The following is a 14120-nucleotide window of genomic DNA, read 5'->3' as shown; positions in this document are numbered from 1 at the left end:
ATAAAGTACTCGAGAAATACAAGCGTGGCACTTCTTCAACCCGAGCATAAGCCGACACCAATAAACACGGGTCGCAACAGTTTTTCATAATTGTAAAAGAAAAAATTTTATTACATTCTATTACACTATTCTATTCACAATTCTATTACAAATAAAATATTAAATTTATTTAATAATTAAATTTATTTGATGATACACATTGCAAACTTTTGTTATTCAAAGTAATACAATTTTAAAAAATTCTTCTTCTTCTTCTTTAGCCTGTTTTCATCCACTCCTGAACAAAGGCCTCTTCCATTTCCTTCCATGTCTTTCTCTCCTGTGCTGTCTGCATCCACCTCTTTCTTGCGTAGCGTTGGATGTCATCTCGCCATCTCGTTTGTGGCCGGCCAATGCTTCTTTTGGACTCTCTTGGTCTCTATTGCATCAGGACCTTGGTCCATTTGGTGTTGCTTCTCGCAACATGTCCCGCCCATTGCCACTTTTGTCTACTTGCTCGTTCAACCACGTCGGCAACTCCTGTTCTTTTCCTTATCAGTTCGTTTCGGATTTTATCCCTCAGGCTGATTTTCAGCATTGCTCGCTTCATTGCCTTCTGACAGATTCTTAGTCGGTTATTTGCGCTGTTGAAAAAATTACAACATTAGAATTTAATATAAATAATGCTATTAAAAAATTAACTTTTAATTTAACTTAAATTAATTTAATCTTAACGTAGTTTTCAGAACGAAAGAATCCTCACAAAGGTATTAAATTAGAGCAAGCTAAAGTTTGCGGACTGCACTAACATGCATACGGATAAGTATTATTTAATAAACTCTAACAAACCTAAACTCCTCGCTAAGTGTTGAGCAGTAGTTAAATGTGACTGTAATACTTGTAATACAATATTTATTACATCATGTTATTTGTATAATAGCAGGTAATTGATGAAATTTTTTATGTTCTTTAAAACGTTAATGACACGAAAATACCTCTTCAAAATCCGGTAAAAAATTTTTTTGTATAAAACCAAATATATACATATATATATATGTATATATATGTATATATATATATATATATATATATATATATATATATATATGTGTATACATAGACACATATACTAGTATCGAGAACCAACTCAAGTTCCTTGTAGAACCTAGAGAACTAGCAGCGACCGGTATAGAGACTGCCGTGTGCTCGTTAGAACTCTCCGCTCCGCTCCGCGCGTAGCCTAGTAGCTCTTGTTGCAAATATCTCAAATAATATGAGATATTTCAAAAAATTCATAAGCACATTTTTTGTAGATATTTGTCTGTTCTACAACTTTAATCTCTACAAAAATTTCAAAATTCATCGTATTTGTGGAGAAAAACAAATTTGTTTATAAATTGTTAATAAAAAACATACTTAGGAATAGCAGAAAATGGCGGAATTTGAATATGTTGTTCAGTATATTTTTCTAAACACAATGACGTAATAAAACCTTGTGTTGCAATTTTGTCTAGGTCTAATCGTATTTTGACTGAACTATTGTGATATCGAACGCAAATAAGTGTTAGTCAAACACTCAGCTCAAAAGAGATAAAAGGACGGTCGTTGCAGTATTCAGCCATTGTGGACCGATTTGGAAAGCTTCTCCGGCTTGAGTCAAGCAGCCATTGTGGAACGTTTTGGAAAGCCTTTCTGACACGAGGAAAGCAGCCATTGAGAAACATCAAGAGATCTGTTCTTGGCTTAGTCATTGCGATCTTTAATAATTAATTGAATGTCATATTTGAGGAGAGCTTCAATTATAAGGTAACCGTCTTTGGTCTATTTGAGAGAGGAAGTTAGACGCCCGTCTAACGTTACACGAAGGATCTCCGATACTTTTATAGTGACCATTCTCACTTTCAGAAATCTCGAGAGCAAGTTAAGAGGGATATTTTATCTATTATAGAAGAGCCGCGCACTTGTAATGTCGAGTCAATTACTAAAACTGAGCTCAGTCTAAATATATTCAATAATCTTTTTTCGCGGTTGTAACCATTTCAATAACGATTAAAGGATGTAAATTGCTAATTGTTGTGCGATTGATATTACATGATAAACACGAGACTTATAGATTATTCACTTAATTCCTTTCCCATTCAGAAATGATTAGTTGATTCGACGTTGAATCAATGTCGAAAACCGAATGTCGAATCAACGTCGTAATTCTGGTCGATTCGACGTCGAAAGCGTATAAAATATCACCGACTATTCAACTTATCGTTTCAACGTCGTTTCAACGTCGAAGGTTGAAAAATTCGATTGAAATATAGTATATTATATATTTTATATTTTTTTATATATGCAGTGTTTGTCTGGATAGGTTCTAAATATAAAATTTATATATATTATTTATACATATGTGATTGATCGCGCAATCCGAGTCGAAATTTTACTCCTTCTTTCGACCTCTTATTTTTCACATCTCAGGATTCTAAAGGATTTTGATAGGTTCTAATTGTATTGTACTTAGCTCCTACTTTGTGCCTGAAAACGGCAGAAAACGGACTGTTTCCCATTTTGAGGTTTAAAAGAGGAGTTATCGGTAAAACCCTCCTAAACCTCCTAAAACCCTCTAGATCCTACACTGATAGAAAAATGTACTAAATTTTAATTAATGTTTTCTCCAGTAGTCCTTATAAAGTATTTTTTTAATTCAGTTAATATTTTTCGAATGAAAAAAATATTCATCCAATTGAAACAAATTTTCTAAACCTAATAAAATATTTACTGAATTCAAAAGAATACTTTATTAGGACTATTGGAGAAAACATTTATTGTAGTACATTTTATTATCAATGTATTAATTTTTACTACTTTTTAAATCGTAATGAAACATGTTCCATATCACGTACATCATCAATAATTCATATAGTATAGGTTTTGGTAAATTTAGCAACGAGATACGGTTGTGACTTTGACTTATGTTGTCGTATCTCGTTGCTCTGTTAAATGCAATATTTATCTAGATTTATTATTTAGAATCTAAGATTTTTAATATTAAAAAAATATTGCCGCAAAATATTTTATAACATTGTTAATTTTAATTTTAATTAATCACAATTTTAATTAATCAGATACATATAGACATACATGTATCACAATTAATAATGTTATAAAATTTATATAATAAATCTTTTTTTTATTAACCATATGAAACACAACTTAAATAAAAACTCCACTGCAAGTCACCGATAATATACATGACATAGAGCATGTTAATATGATAATGTGGTAAATAGCATATAGGGGGGAGAGTCAGAAAAAATCTAAGAGATCGCACACGTTTGTTTCTAAGGTACAAAGGAACATATATTTATTTGTTTACACTTTTTTATCTACTTGTTCATGTACTCTTGCATACTATCTAAATTAAACTCATATTATATCATAACGAAAAAAAAAATTTTTTTTAACCATTTAAAATTAATATATGTATTGTATCTTAATAAAAATTAAAATTAAAATTTAGTTTCAACAAAATTAAAATTAAAATTGAAAAATGTCTTGATACTGATTGTGAGTATCTTAAAATGAAATATCTTAATACTAATAAAACTTAAAATTAATACCTTAATACCAAATAACTAATCGCATATCACAAATGCCATTTAACAAATAATATTAATAATACGGAATTAAAGAGTCTGGATTACCGATTGAAATCAAAGTAAGAAAAGAAAAGAGAAGAAAAGAGAGGGGGGCCTCTGCATTTGTCTACGAGATAAATTCTAGGGCCAAAATATAAACCAGAGTAACAAGAATAAGAGCAATTCCAAGATCTCAAGACGAGATTAACCTTGCAGAGCTCCTTGTACTACTACGAACAATGTCGATCTTCCAATATGGCGTCCCAAATGAGAATATTGGAAGGGCCCTGCTCGCTGGACCGGACTCCTCGCCTCAATTCTCCCTCTCGGGCGCGAGCTGCCGCAGCTCTCCTTTTCCTGGCGGTGAGCTCTCCTTGGGAAGTCGAATCTCGCTCGGTTGGTCTCCAGAATATGTGCCGCTTAGCTCAATCAGTTACGAAAGAAGGAAAACGTACTCGTCTCGTCCGAAGAAACGCAGCAAGAGCGGCCATGACATTGAACTGACTGAACGAGAGCGAGCCGAGCGAGGAAGGAGTGGGGGCGCTTTGAAAGTGGCGACTCACGCGTCGCGCCATCTACATCTGAATGAAACAATCGGGCGTTTGCAAAACGCGAAGGAATTTGAGCGCAATTTCTGAAGTAAATATTAAATTAATATTAAATAAATGTTAAATAAATGTTTCTTTAAATCATTATTGCAAATAAAGAATTAATGTAAAATAAATATTACATTACTGTCGAATAAATGTTAAATAAATGTTTTTTCAATTCATTATGGCAAATAAATAGTTAATGTAAAATAAATATTAAAATAATGTCGAATAAATGTTAAATAAATGTTTTTTTAACTTATTGCAAATAACTTACTAATGTAAAACAAATATTAAATAAACGTTAAATAAACGTTTAATAAATATTTTTTCTAAATTATTACTTCAAATAAATAATCAATGTGAAATAAATATTTAATAAACATTAAATAAATATTATTTTTACAATGAATTCTACAAATGTATAATTAATAAAAAATGAATATTAAAAACACATTTAAAAAACATTGTCTGCTGATTGGGCAAGAGCTTGAATAAATAAATACCAGTCCATATTCAATTATCGTAAATTTAGTAATATGTAAATATATGAAGATAAGTAATTATAAGAAGTAATAACAAAAAGAAAGATGTTTTATAATAGTTTTGTATATATTTAAAATTTCCTACCTTTAGTTGCACATATACGCATGCGTACTCATACATACACACATTCTTTTAATTTTATTTTGAATTATTTTAATAAATAAAGAAAAAAGAGAGAAAGAAGGAAAAAATAATATAGAAAAATACAATTTTATATAAATAATCATTTATACGTCATATATAAAATAATTTTTTTTAGTTATCAATAATAAAACTATTATTATTAACCTAATAAAATTCCTTTTAATTTTGTTTTTACTATTTTTGATTAAATTAATAAATAGAGAGAACCGTTATTATAAACATTTATTATAAACGTTATTATAAACGTTTAATAAATCATATATAATATTTAATCAAAAATATAATAAACCTATAATAATAAAAATAAACTAAATGCAATAAATAAATTAAGAAAACGTTAGGAACATTAAAGTAGGAGCATGATTTCTTTTCAAACAGAATTGTCAGATTCTAAATAGGAGCCAGAGGTTGAAGAGGTTCAAAATAGGGTGATGTGACTGCTTATAGTATCAAAGTAGGTGTTAGGTCGAACATTTTGGTCGAAAGTAGGTGTTATATTGAACATTGAGGTCGAAAATAGGAGAAAAATTTCGACTCGGTACGCCATTTCTTAAACGTCCATAAAATTATTTTGTACAATTTACATAAACAATGTCGTAATATTTTTTAGGATTAAAATCTAAATTGATCGAATTTTATAAGTGCGCACTCAAAACAGCGCTATTGATCGCTTTGACGTTGAATCAACCTTGAATCGACACTGGACATGATCGATATTGCAGGAATATCGACTTTCTTATCGACTCAACCAGCTGTCAACCATATCGACGTTGAATTAACCTTGAATCAAGGTTACTTTTCTGACTGGGTTCTTATGCGTACGTGCTTCGCACTTAAAACTCGTTTCTAATACATTATCTGCGATAATATATATATTAATCGTTTGCTTGCTTTTTGAGAATATCTCCCAATAGATATTTACTTATATTCTTTACTTGGTAACATTACGGTGCGTACATGCGTAGCACTCACGATTCGTTTATAATAACTTTACTTGCGATAACATATGTTAACCGTTTTCATGCGTTTTGATAATATCTCTCAATATATATATTATTGTATTCTAACCTTGATTATTCTGCGAATTATTAATATTGGATATTGCGTTCTCTTTACCGAATTAATGTGTCAATCAAAGATTGAAAGCCTAATACTATTATAAATCAGTAAACTCAGTCGATTTATACTATTGCATTAAATACTTTACTTTTCTGAAATCAGAAACCTTTCTTTCATGGAAGGAACCTCAGTAACGATTGTTCATGAGGCCGATACGATTATTAATGATCTAAACGATAGATTGATGCATATATTACTTCAATTATTGTGTTAATTGTCTGTGCAATGATACTCATTTATATTGTTTTGTGTGAATAACTTGAAGGATTCTTTCTTTGATTTCTAACCATTTGTTCTGTGCTTGACTACGTCAAGAATAATTATATTAGGGGAGACCGGGGCTAAGCCGACAGCGGGGCGAACTTGACACTAGGCTTTTTGCCAATTTAAATCTATCGTAGAAACTTGCCTTTGCTACTGTAAATGCGTCTTTATGTGCCAGTATTATCAACGGAATTTGGTAACATTCTAAGTTATAGTGTAATTTACTGTGAAGTAAATATACTGTGAAGTTACTTAGAGAAGTAATATACTGTGAAGTTACTTACTTCAGTATTACAAAACTTCACAGTATTGCAGTCACTGTATTGTATTGCTCATTCGGAAAACAAAAGACAAAATCGTAACAATGCCTCGTTTGAATAAAAATTAGTTTGTGCAAATCTCTGCTAACACGACGCACGCACGCACGCACACACACAATGGGCAAAATCCGACCAGCAACCTTCCCGTAGTGTCCATCGGGTAATGCTAATGTTGGCGGTGATTGAATGCACAAAAATGCATAGGTAACTTTGATCAGCCATAACTTGGCGAAAAAAAATCGTACGGACTTATTTTTTTTTTTTAATTTGCAGGGAAAAGTCTATATTTTACGATGGTTGCTATAATAGTTACGAAAAAAATTTATTCTACTCCGTAGAATGTGTCAAAGTATGCAATTTTTTGGAGTCGTAACACGTCCTTACTTTTGGAAGAACGGCGGGATGGGGAAAGGCTAAATTCAAAATCTGACTATGGTTCCTTAAAGTACAGACTTCACCCTTTAAAATAAAAAAAAAACTTTCAAATATGACAATTTTTCGCGGAGTTGTGCTTATTTGAAGTTGGAAAAATTTTTGACGAAAATTTTTGTTGCGATAATTTTGTTGCCCAGTGTATATCATTGAATTTGCCTAAAAATTTTAATTAAATATTAAAAATTGCCTTTGAAAAAATAGTGTCGGCTTAGCCCCGGTCTCCCCTACTTTATATTGAGTACGTGATAATCAAACTGCGATTAAGTACTTTGAAACAAGAATTAAACCGAAGTACACAATTTCTCTCTACATAAAAATTCTCGTGTCATTTGTCCTTCCTCATCTAAATCAAGAGGCCAGGCTCGTTTTTTATTCCCTTTTCATCTCCCGAGCGAATGACCTCGACTTATGGAACACCCTGTATAATTGAAATACGAACATGCTGCATTGTAGCTAACTTGCCCCGATAGTAGGGTAAGTTGGCTATGCGACATAAGTCCATGTTAAATTAATAAAGACGTAATAGAAACACAAAACGGGTAACAGATATGAAAGATTGTATCTTTTAATGTTGTTTTATAATGATCGAATAGCAAAATGCTGTTGCAGAAAAACAATTATAAACTATTTTAGATATAGCTTTCTTCCATATAAAAATATTTATATAAATATATATCTAGCTTCTATCAGCATCGTACCCAGGTAGCAAACACAAGTCATTTTATTTTGTCGTCAAATTTTGGTCCTTTACTGACCATTCCTGACGTCACTAACTGACGGCATAATGATGTTAAAATGATGATCTAATGTCACAGACAATTGACGTCATATTCTGACGTCTTATTGACGGCAAAAATAGGTCCATTGTACGACATACCGGTTTCTAGAAATGTTTTTTATGAAATTAGAATGTTAAAATGTCTACTTGATAAACGTTTATAAAAAAAAATGTTCTTTTTCTTTATCTAAAAAAAAAATCTTTTTTAACTGTTTCGTTACATGTCATGTGCGTATAGCCGCTCTCAAGGTGGTCACTCATCCTAGTACAGTACCACCGCGCCCGAGTCGCTTGACTTTGATGATCTAATGGACAGTGACGATCTTTTCACCCTGATGCGCGCTTCCTTATTAACTGTACTTGTCTATAACAGGTACATTTTTAAAGTGTTCAAAAATCTTGTAATGATAATCTTTTTGATAGCTATAACACTGCATGAAATAGTTATTATAAAACTGTATAATCACACGCAACTACATCTTCTTATACCATAAATTCGCCATTTTAATCATAAAGTTGCGAAACAAACATATTGTAGTTAATTTTGTGGTTTTTATTTTATTATTACTTTGTTATACAATATTAAGAAGTAAAAATAGTTATATTACAAAAAGACCTTATTTCGACGACTTTAAGACGTCTTTAAAATGACGTCTTTAGATGTTCAAATATGGGACAGATGGTCTAAGAAATGACGTCTTATATAAACGTCCATTATTAGTCGCCGATGTCATAGACCAAAAATGACTAAAAATAGACATTTTAATGACGTTATGGAATAATGTCAGTATAATGTCATTTTTAAAGACATAGTCGCTTTTTGATCATTTGACGTCATTTGTACAAACATGACTGGTATTTGACGTCAAAATGACTTGTGTTTGCTACCTGGATAGATAGCAAATCACATGCTTACACAGGTCTCACGCGCGCGGCAACAACAAATTAAGCTAAGCATGCCTTAATTGATATGAGTCAACATACCCCATCCTTATGATTTCAGTCATTTTCTTACAATAAATTACTGTTGTTCCTCAAAATGACATGTCGTATAGTAACAGAAATTTTTTTTTTAACTAATAATACGTCACTTTGATTTACTTCTCAAGCTGAAGAGGTTAATACGATATTTTGAAACGTTCGAAAATTTACTTGCCACCTCTTGAATTAGAGTTTTCTCTTTTTCTATTGTAACACTTGTTTGATTTATTAAAACTTTGGAAAAAGTACCTATATCATAAAAGAGATATTTTGTGATGACTTTTCCATTATTTCTTTTGCTATAAATGCATAAACGGAACGCACTGCCAACTTGCCTCTTGTGCCAACGAGCCCCGGTCTTCTCTAAATTATATTTATGAAGATTTTCAAAATATTTAGTAAAGTATTTATGACATATGATCAATATTAATAAATATATATAAAATATTTCTCAATGTTTAAAATTTATAACAATTTAAGTTACACACGTGTATTAAAATTAGATTTTTTCTTATCAAAGTTTATATACATTGAGAGAGCAATATCATTAAGAAATTATTTTTTTATTAAATATCTTGGAATTACGAGTAAAATGGTACTTCTTATTCTTATGACGCCGCGGCGCCGTCTCCTTTCGAAGGTTGGCGATCCAAATGGCCAACATAGTCTTAGATACGGCCATGCGAAAGATGTCCACTGAAGTACAGCCAAACCATCTTCCGATGTCTTTCAGCCAGGAATTTTGGCGCCTGCCGATGGATCTCTTCCCTTGAACCTTGCCTTGGATGATCAGTCGCATGAGTTCGTATCTTTCTCCTCGCATCAGGTGTCCTATCCTATATATCTCGTCTTTCTCTCCCTGATTGTCAACATGAGTTCTTTCTGCTTATGCATACGGCTAAGGACTTCCTCATTGGTTATTTTATTTACCCATGATATGCGCAACATACGACGGTACAGATACATCTCGAAAGCATCTATTTTCTATTCCGTATTTGGGTCAAGAGTCCAGCTTTCGCAACCGTATAACAGGGTAGAGAATATGTAGCATCTGATCATACGGACCCTGAGGTCCAAAATGGTACTTGCATGCAAAAATTTGTTCTCTATATATTTATTTTAGACATTATTTTTATTTTCGCATAAGTTACAGATTTGTGTTATGGTTAGTATAACTTTGCATCGTGATGCGAATGAGAAGAAGTTCTGTTAATCTGTGAACAGATGGAGGAAAAAGCCTGGAAGTACACCTGACGCCAGTTCAACAACTTTGCAGTAAGCATTACTATTTGTGTAAATTAATCATTTCTTCCCGTTTATTTGGATCGCTTTATTTCAACAATTTAAAAATAATCATTAGAGAAAACAAATTAATCTGATACCGTGAAAGTTTAGTTTTATAAAGATTTTTTTTGAAAAATTTACAAATATTTTAATAAATATTAAATCAAAATGTGACAAAAAGTTCTAATAATCTTTTGAATCATTGATTATTCTAAGCGCTATTTTAATTTAAATCTTATGGTTGTATATGTTACAAAGTCATCGCGGCTGACCACTATAAATACATATATTTTATATATTTAATACATTCTATTTATATTTTAATTTTGTGACCAATAATAACACGTGAACATAGTGCTATTATTACGACGTTGACAATCATTTTGTAAAAAAATAAAACCTTTCTTTTGCGTTTTATGATTTTCATTAAATCGATATTTCATTCGTGCTTCAAAGGCTTGCATTTGTTTTACAGACAGGGATAAATTTTACACGAAGTGGTTGAGCAGAGGAAAGTACCAAATCAACCTGTATCCGAAGATTCTTTAAATAATCAATGGGCTCCAAGTAGAAATTGTGTATCAGAGGAGCTATCATCGCTTTCATTTCCAACATAGCAAACCGTTGACCTATAATTTGGTACATATCCTATGTTAATATAACATGGTATTATATCAAGATATAAAAAATACAGCTTACCGATGCAGTTACGTGGTCCAGCACTGAATGGTAAATACGAATAAGGGTGACGATTTCGGATTTTTTCAGGCAAAAATCTGTTAGGATCAAATACTTCTGGATTTGACCAAAAGTTAGGATCTCTGTGGACTCCGTAAATGTTAAGATGCAAGAATGTTCCAGCAGGTACCAAATATGACTCTAAAAAGCATATCGTACAATAATTAAGATTTAGAAATAATAAAATTTAAGCTGTATTCAAATTTTAAAATTGAATATACATCTAATACAACATAGGAATAGTTGCTTATAGTTTGCATGATAAAAAATATAATACAATTATTATTTAAATTGTATTAAGCATTACTTGCTTAACATTATTTTTTTTTAAATATTATATTAGATGGAGCTTCGTACGTATTTAAAATTTTGAAATATTATAGAAATAAACTTTAATAAAAATATACAAATTTTTAAATTTCTGAAATATATGGAAATATTGCCTTTTATGCGTATTTACTTCATACATTTGTTGACATGTTGCGTAATATATTAAAAAATTTATACAAGAAAAAGTTGGTTAAATGCATACGTAATTTTACGTCTTCCGCAGTAATTCGTGATAGCATATACACGCTAGGATATAAGCGCAATGCTTCCTTTATACATCTTTCCAAATATGGTAGGTCTTGCAATAATTTTATAGTATACTTCTGTTCATTCTCTCGCAAGGCTGTATCGACTTCGTTCCTGACACGATCCTGTATGATTATTGTTAATTAAAAGGCGTCTTTTGTTATTATGCTATTTTTACGTAGAAACAAATATATTTCGAGAATATTTATTTTACAAATGTTTTGATTAATCCGTGTTTGAAATATGTGTACATAAATTACAATTCAGATATAAAAGAATATTTGAAATATGTGCGTACGCTTACGTGTGCGTATACGCATGCGCGCGCGCGCATTTTTTCTGTATCTTTTAATGCAAGAAAGCAAATTGTGTACACATACACACTTTTAAAAACATTTAAGAGGTTGATATTGATTCATATTTAATCCTCCGTCTGTATACATTTTTTTGCACAGTCGGAGTGGGTCTATCACGTTCGACGCGATTTTTCTCTAACATAAAGTATTTTTAAAAATCTGAAAAAAATCATGAAACATTGTAGTTAACAATTTTATAATCATTTTGATAAACATCGTTTATTTAATATCTTTTGGTAGATTTGCAAGTTATATATGTATGAGCAGATATCATTTTGGCTCGGACGACATAGACTTACGTATACAGACGGAGGGTTAATAAATAACTTCTGTTAACAATTAATTTATTTGCCTAAGAATGGCGGCTCATACTGGACGATGTATACCTGAATGTCGTTATGTTCAGCTAATAGTGCCAAAATGAAGCACAGACCCGCCGCTGTAGTGTCATAACCCTATAATATAATTGTATACATCAATCTATCATAAACCGATGAATCAAATAATAATGAATAAAAATGGTTAAAAAGAAATTATGTACCTCCAACATAAAAGTATCAACTTCTTCTCGAATATCTAAATCAGTCATAAAGCCATCACGAGATGCCGCTATTAAAAGGTCCAACATTGCAAGTCGTTTTCTTCGTACTAAATCGAAATATATAAACATGTTTATATCAAATTAACAGCCAAATTCTTCTGTGACGTTTTTATTAACTTGACTACGTTAAGAATTTAAACTATAAGTATAATATTCATGAGTTCTAAAATATAATTTATAATATTGAACCAACTAGATTTAAAGAATAACTCCCGATTACATTACGTACTTCCTACCGGTTCTCCATCATCTCTCTTTGCCGACGTGTCATTATCAAAGCTTTTTAAGTATTGCCCATTAGTACGATCATGATAAAGTTTTCTTTCAGCAATTATCTATGTAAATACAACATTAATGGTTTTTTTTATAAATACATTAGTAATGTGTTGTTAACATTTACAAATTTTAATTTTTCTACGTAATAATCATGTTGTAATTTTGTTTGTGCTGTAATAATTTTAAATAGATACTACTGTATGAATATACTATTAAGTAGCATTTTTGCGTACTCGTTTAGTAAATCCATGTAATATCTTCAGCAACTTCTTTTGCTCTCTACCTTTGGACGTCAACGAGAATATCCAATCGCTGCGCAGCCATTGTCTCATTACTCTAAATAATTAATAAATGTTAGGCATGTTACTTTAAGAAAATGATAATACTTGGGAAACACACATTTCTTTAATTTTTTAAATACACTCTTGCAATTAGTTCTATTTCAGTAACTATATAAAAAAAGAATACATTTAAACATTAATAAAATTATGCTACAGAGATATGCAAAATTTTATATAGTTAAAATATTATACCTTCTTTTAACGATTTATTCTTAAATTTATTTCTATTTGTGTTTAAATAGACAATTTAACAGATATGTAATGTATAAATTTCTAATTAACGAAAGTGTACCTCTTTATATAATTATACAATATACGAATTCATATTTTAATTAAGACAGAATATGGATATACAGTTATTTATTACATCTAATAACAAATGAATTATTATTATACCTGTAAGTAAGAAGTTCGCCCATTTTATGAACCGCTTCTCGATACTGTTGCTGGAAATCACCAAGGCCTCGTAAAGAAGTGCCCATGGCAGTTTCTGCAAAAGCATTTGTAAAAGTATCATGATAATATTATCATATATATTTCAAAAGTATCTGTGGCTGTAAAAATTATGTACGAATCAGTATCTATGTTGTGATATTAATATTTAAAATTAAAAAAATTTGATTTTGATCTAATTTAACTTATTAATAAGAATAAAACTTACAGTAAAAATGTACAGTTATGAACATAACATACCACATATTGCATTCAACGTATATTCACTTAAAAATGGTACTAAATCTTTCACAACTGTGCCTTCTGCATTTTTTAAAGATTTGGTCATGTTTTCACCTTCCTCAATCAAAATCTGGACAAAATGCTGTAATATATTAAAATGAAATGTAGGGGTCAATATCTTTCGTCGTGAATGCCACTTGGCGCCTGAAACATAAATAACATATTACATAATTGTGTGATAACTATGTGCAGTAAAACATAAATTAAAATTAATTGATTTTTAATAACCATTAAATATTACAAATGTATTCTTTTTGTGATATGCGTTTAAACTTTTGCGACAACACATCGTGTAATAAAACGAGAAAGAAATTTTTTGTAATACGCTTAATTGTTATTTTTTTTATAATATTTATATTTAACATGATTATATTATTTAATAATTTATTTTTTTATATTTAATAATACAATAATTTTTTTCATAATTG

General features: G+C 30.5%; 2 protein-coding genes across 3 annotated transcripts; both read right to left on the bottom strand.

Annotated features, from left to right (window-relative positions):
* Nucleotides 1-189: 189 nt before the first annotated feature.
* Nucleotides 190-9829, bottom strand: LOC112464852. Of its 2 annotated transcripts, none has more exons than XR_003041958.1 (2): nucleotides 3818-3852; nucleotides 190-623 (listed from the first exon to the last, which is right to left on the bottom strand). XR_003041958.1 is itself a non-coding variant. In XM_025032099.1 (2 exons), the coding sequence occupies exons 1-2, from the start codon at nucleotides 9606-9608 to the stop codon at nucleotides 419-421; spliced, it is 429 nt and encodes a 142-aa protein (XP_024887867.1). In that variant the 5' UTR covers nucleotides 9609-9829; the 3' UTR covers nucleotides 190-418. The 2 variants fall into 2 exon arrangements, 1 of the variants encoding a protein (XP_024887867.1); XM_025032099.1 differs by lacking the exon at nucleotides 3818-3852 and adding an exon at nucleotides 9385-9829.
* A 69-nt stretch (nucleotides 9830-9898) lies between these two features.
* LOC112464851 (cytochrome P450 4C1-like) lies at nucleotides 9899-13847 on the bottom strand. Its single transcript, XM_025032097.1, has 9 exons — nucleotides 13651-13847; nucleotides 13354-13447; nucleotides 12850-12952; nucleotides 12570-12675; nucleotides 12281-12387; nucleotides 12126-12194; nucleotides 11340-11508; nucleotides 10769-10948; nucleotides 9899-10698 (listed from the first exon to the last, which is right to left on the bottom strand). Exons 1-9 carry the CDS (start codon nucleotides 13736-13738, stop codon nucleotides 10520-10522), a joined length of 1095 nt encoding a protein of 364 aa, XP_024887865.1. The 5' UTR covers nucleotides 13739-13847; the 3' UTR covers nucleotides 9899-10519.
* Nucleotides 13848-14120: the final 273 nt, after the last annotated feature.

This window comes from Temnothorax curvispinosus, unplaced genomic scaffold, assembly GCF_003070985.1.
Source record: "Temnothorax curvispinosus isolate PA1 unplaced genomic scaffold, ASM307098v1 QBEX01014620.1, whole genome shotgun sequence".
Classification (NCBI taxonomy): Eukaryota; Metazoa; Arthropoda; class Insecta; order Hymenoptera; family Formicidae; genus Temnothorax; species Temnothorax curvispinosus.
The sequence above is the reverse complement of the archived record's forward strand: the minus strand, read 5'-3'. Positions and strand labels throughout refer to the sequence as shown.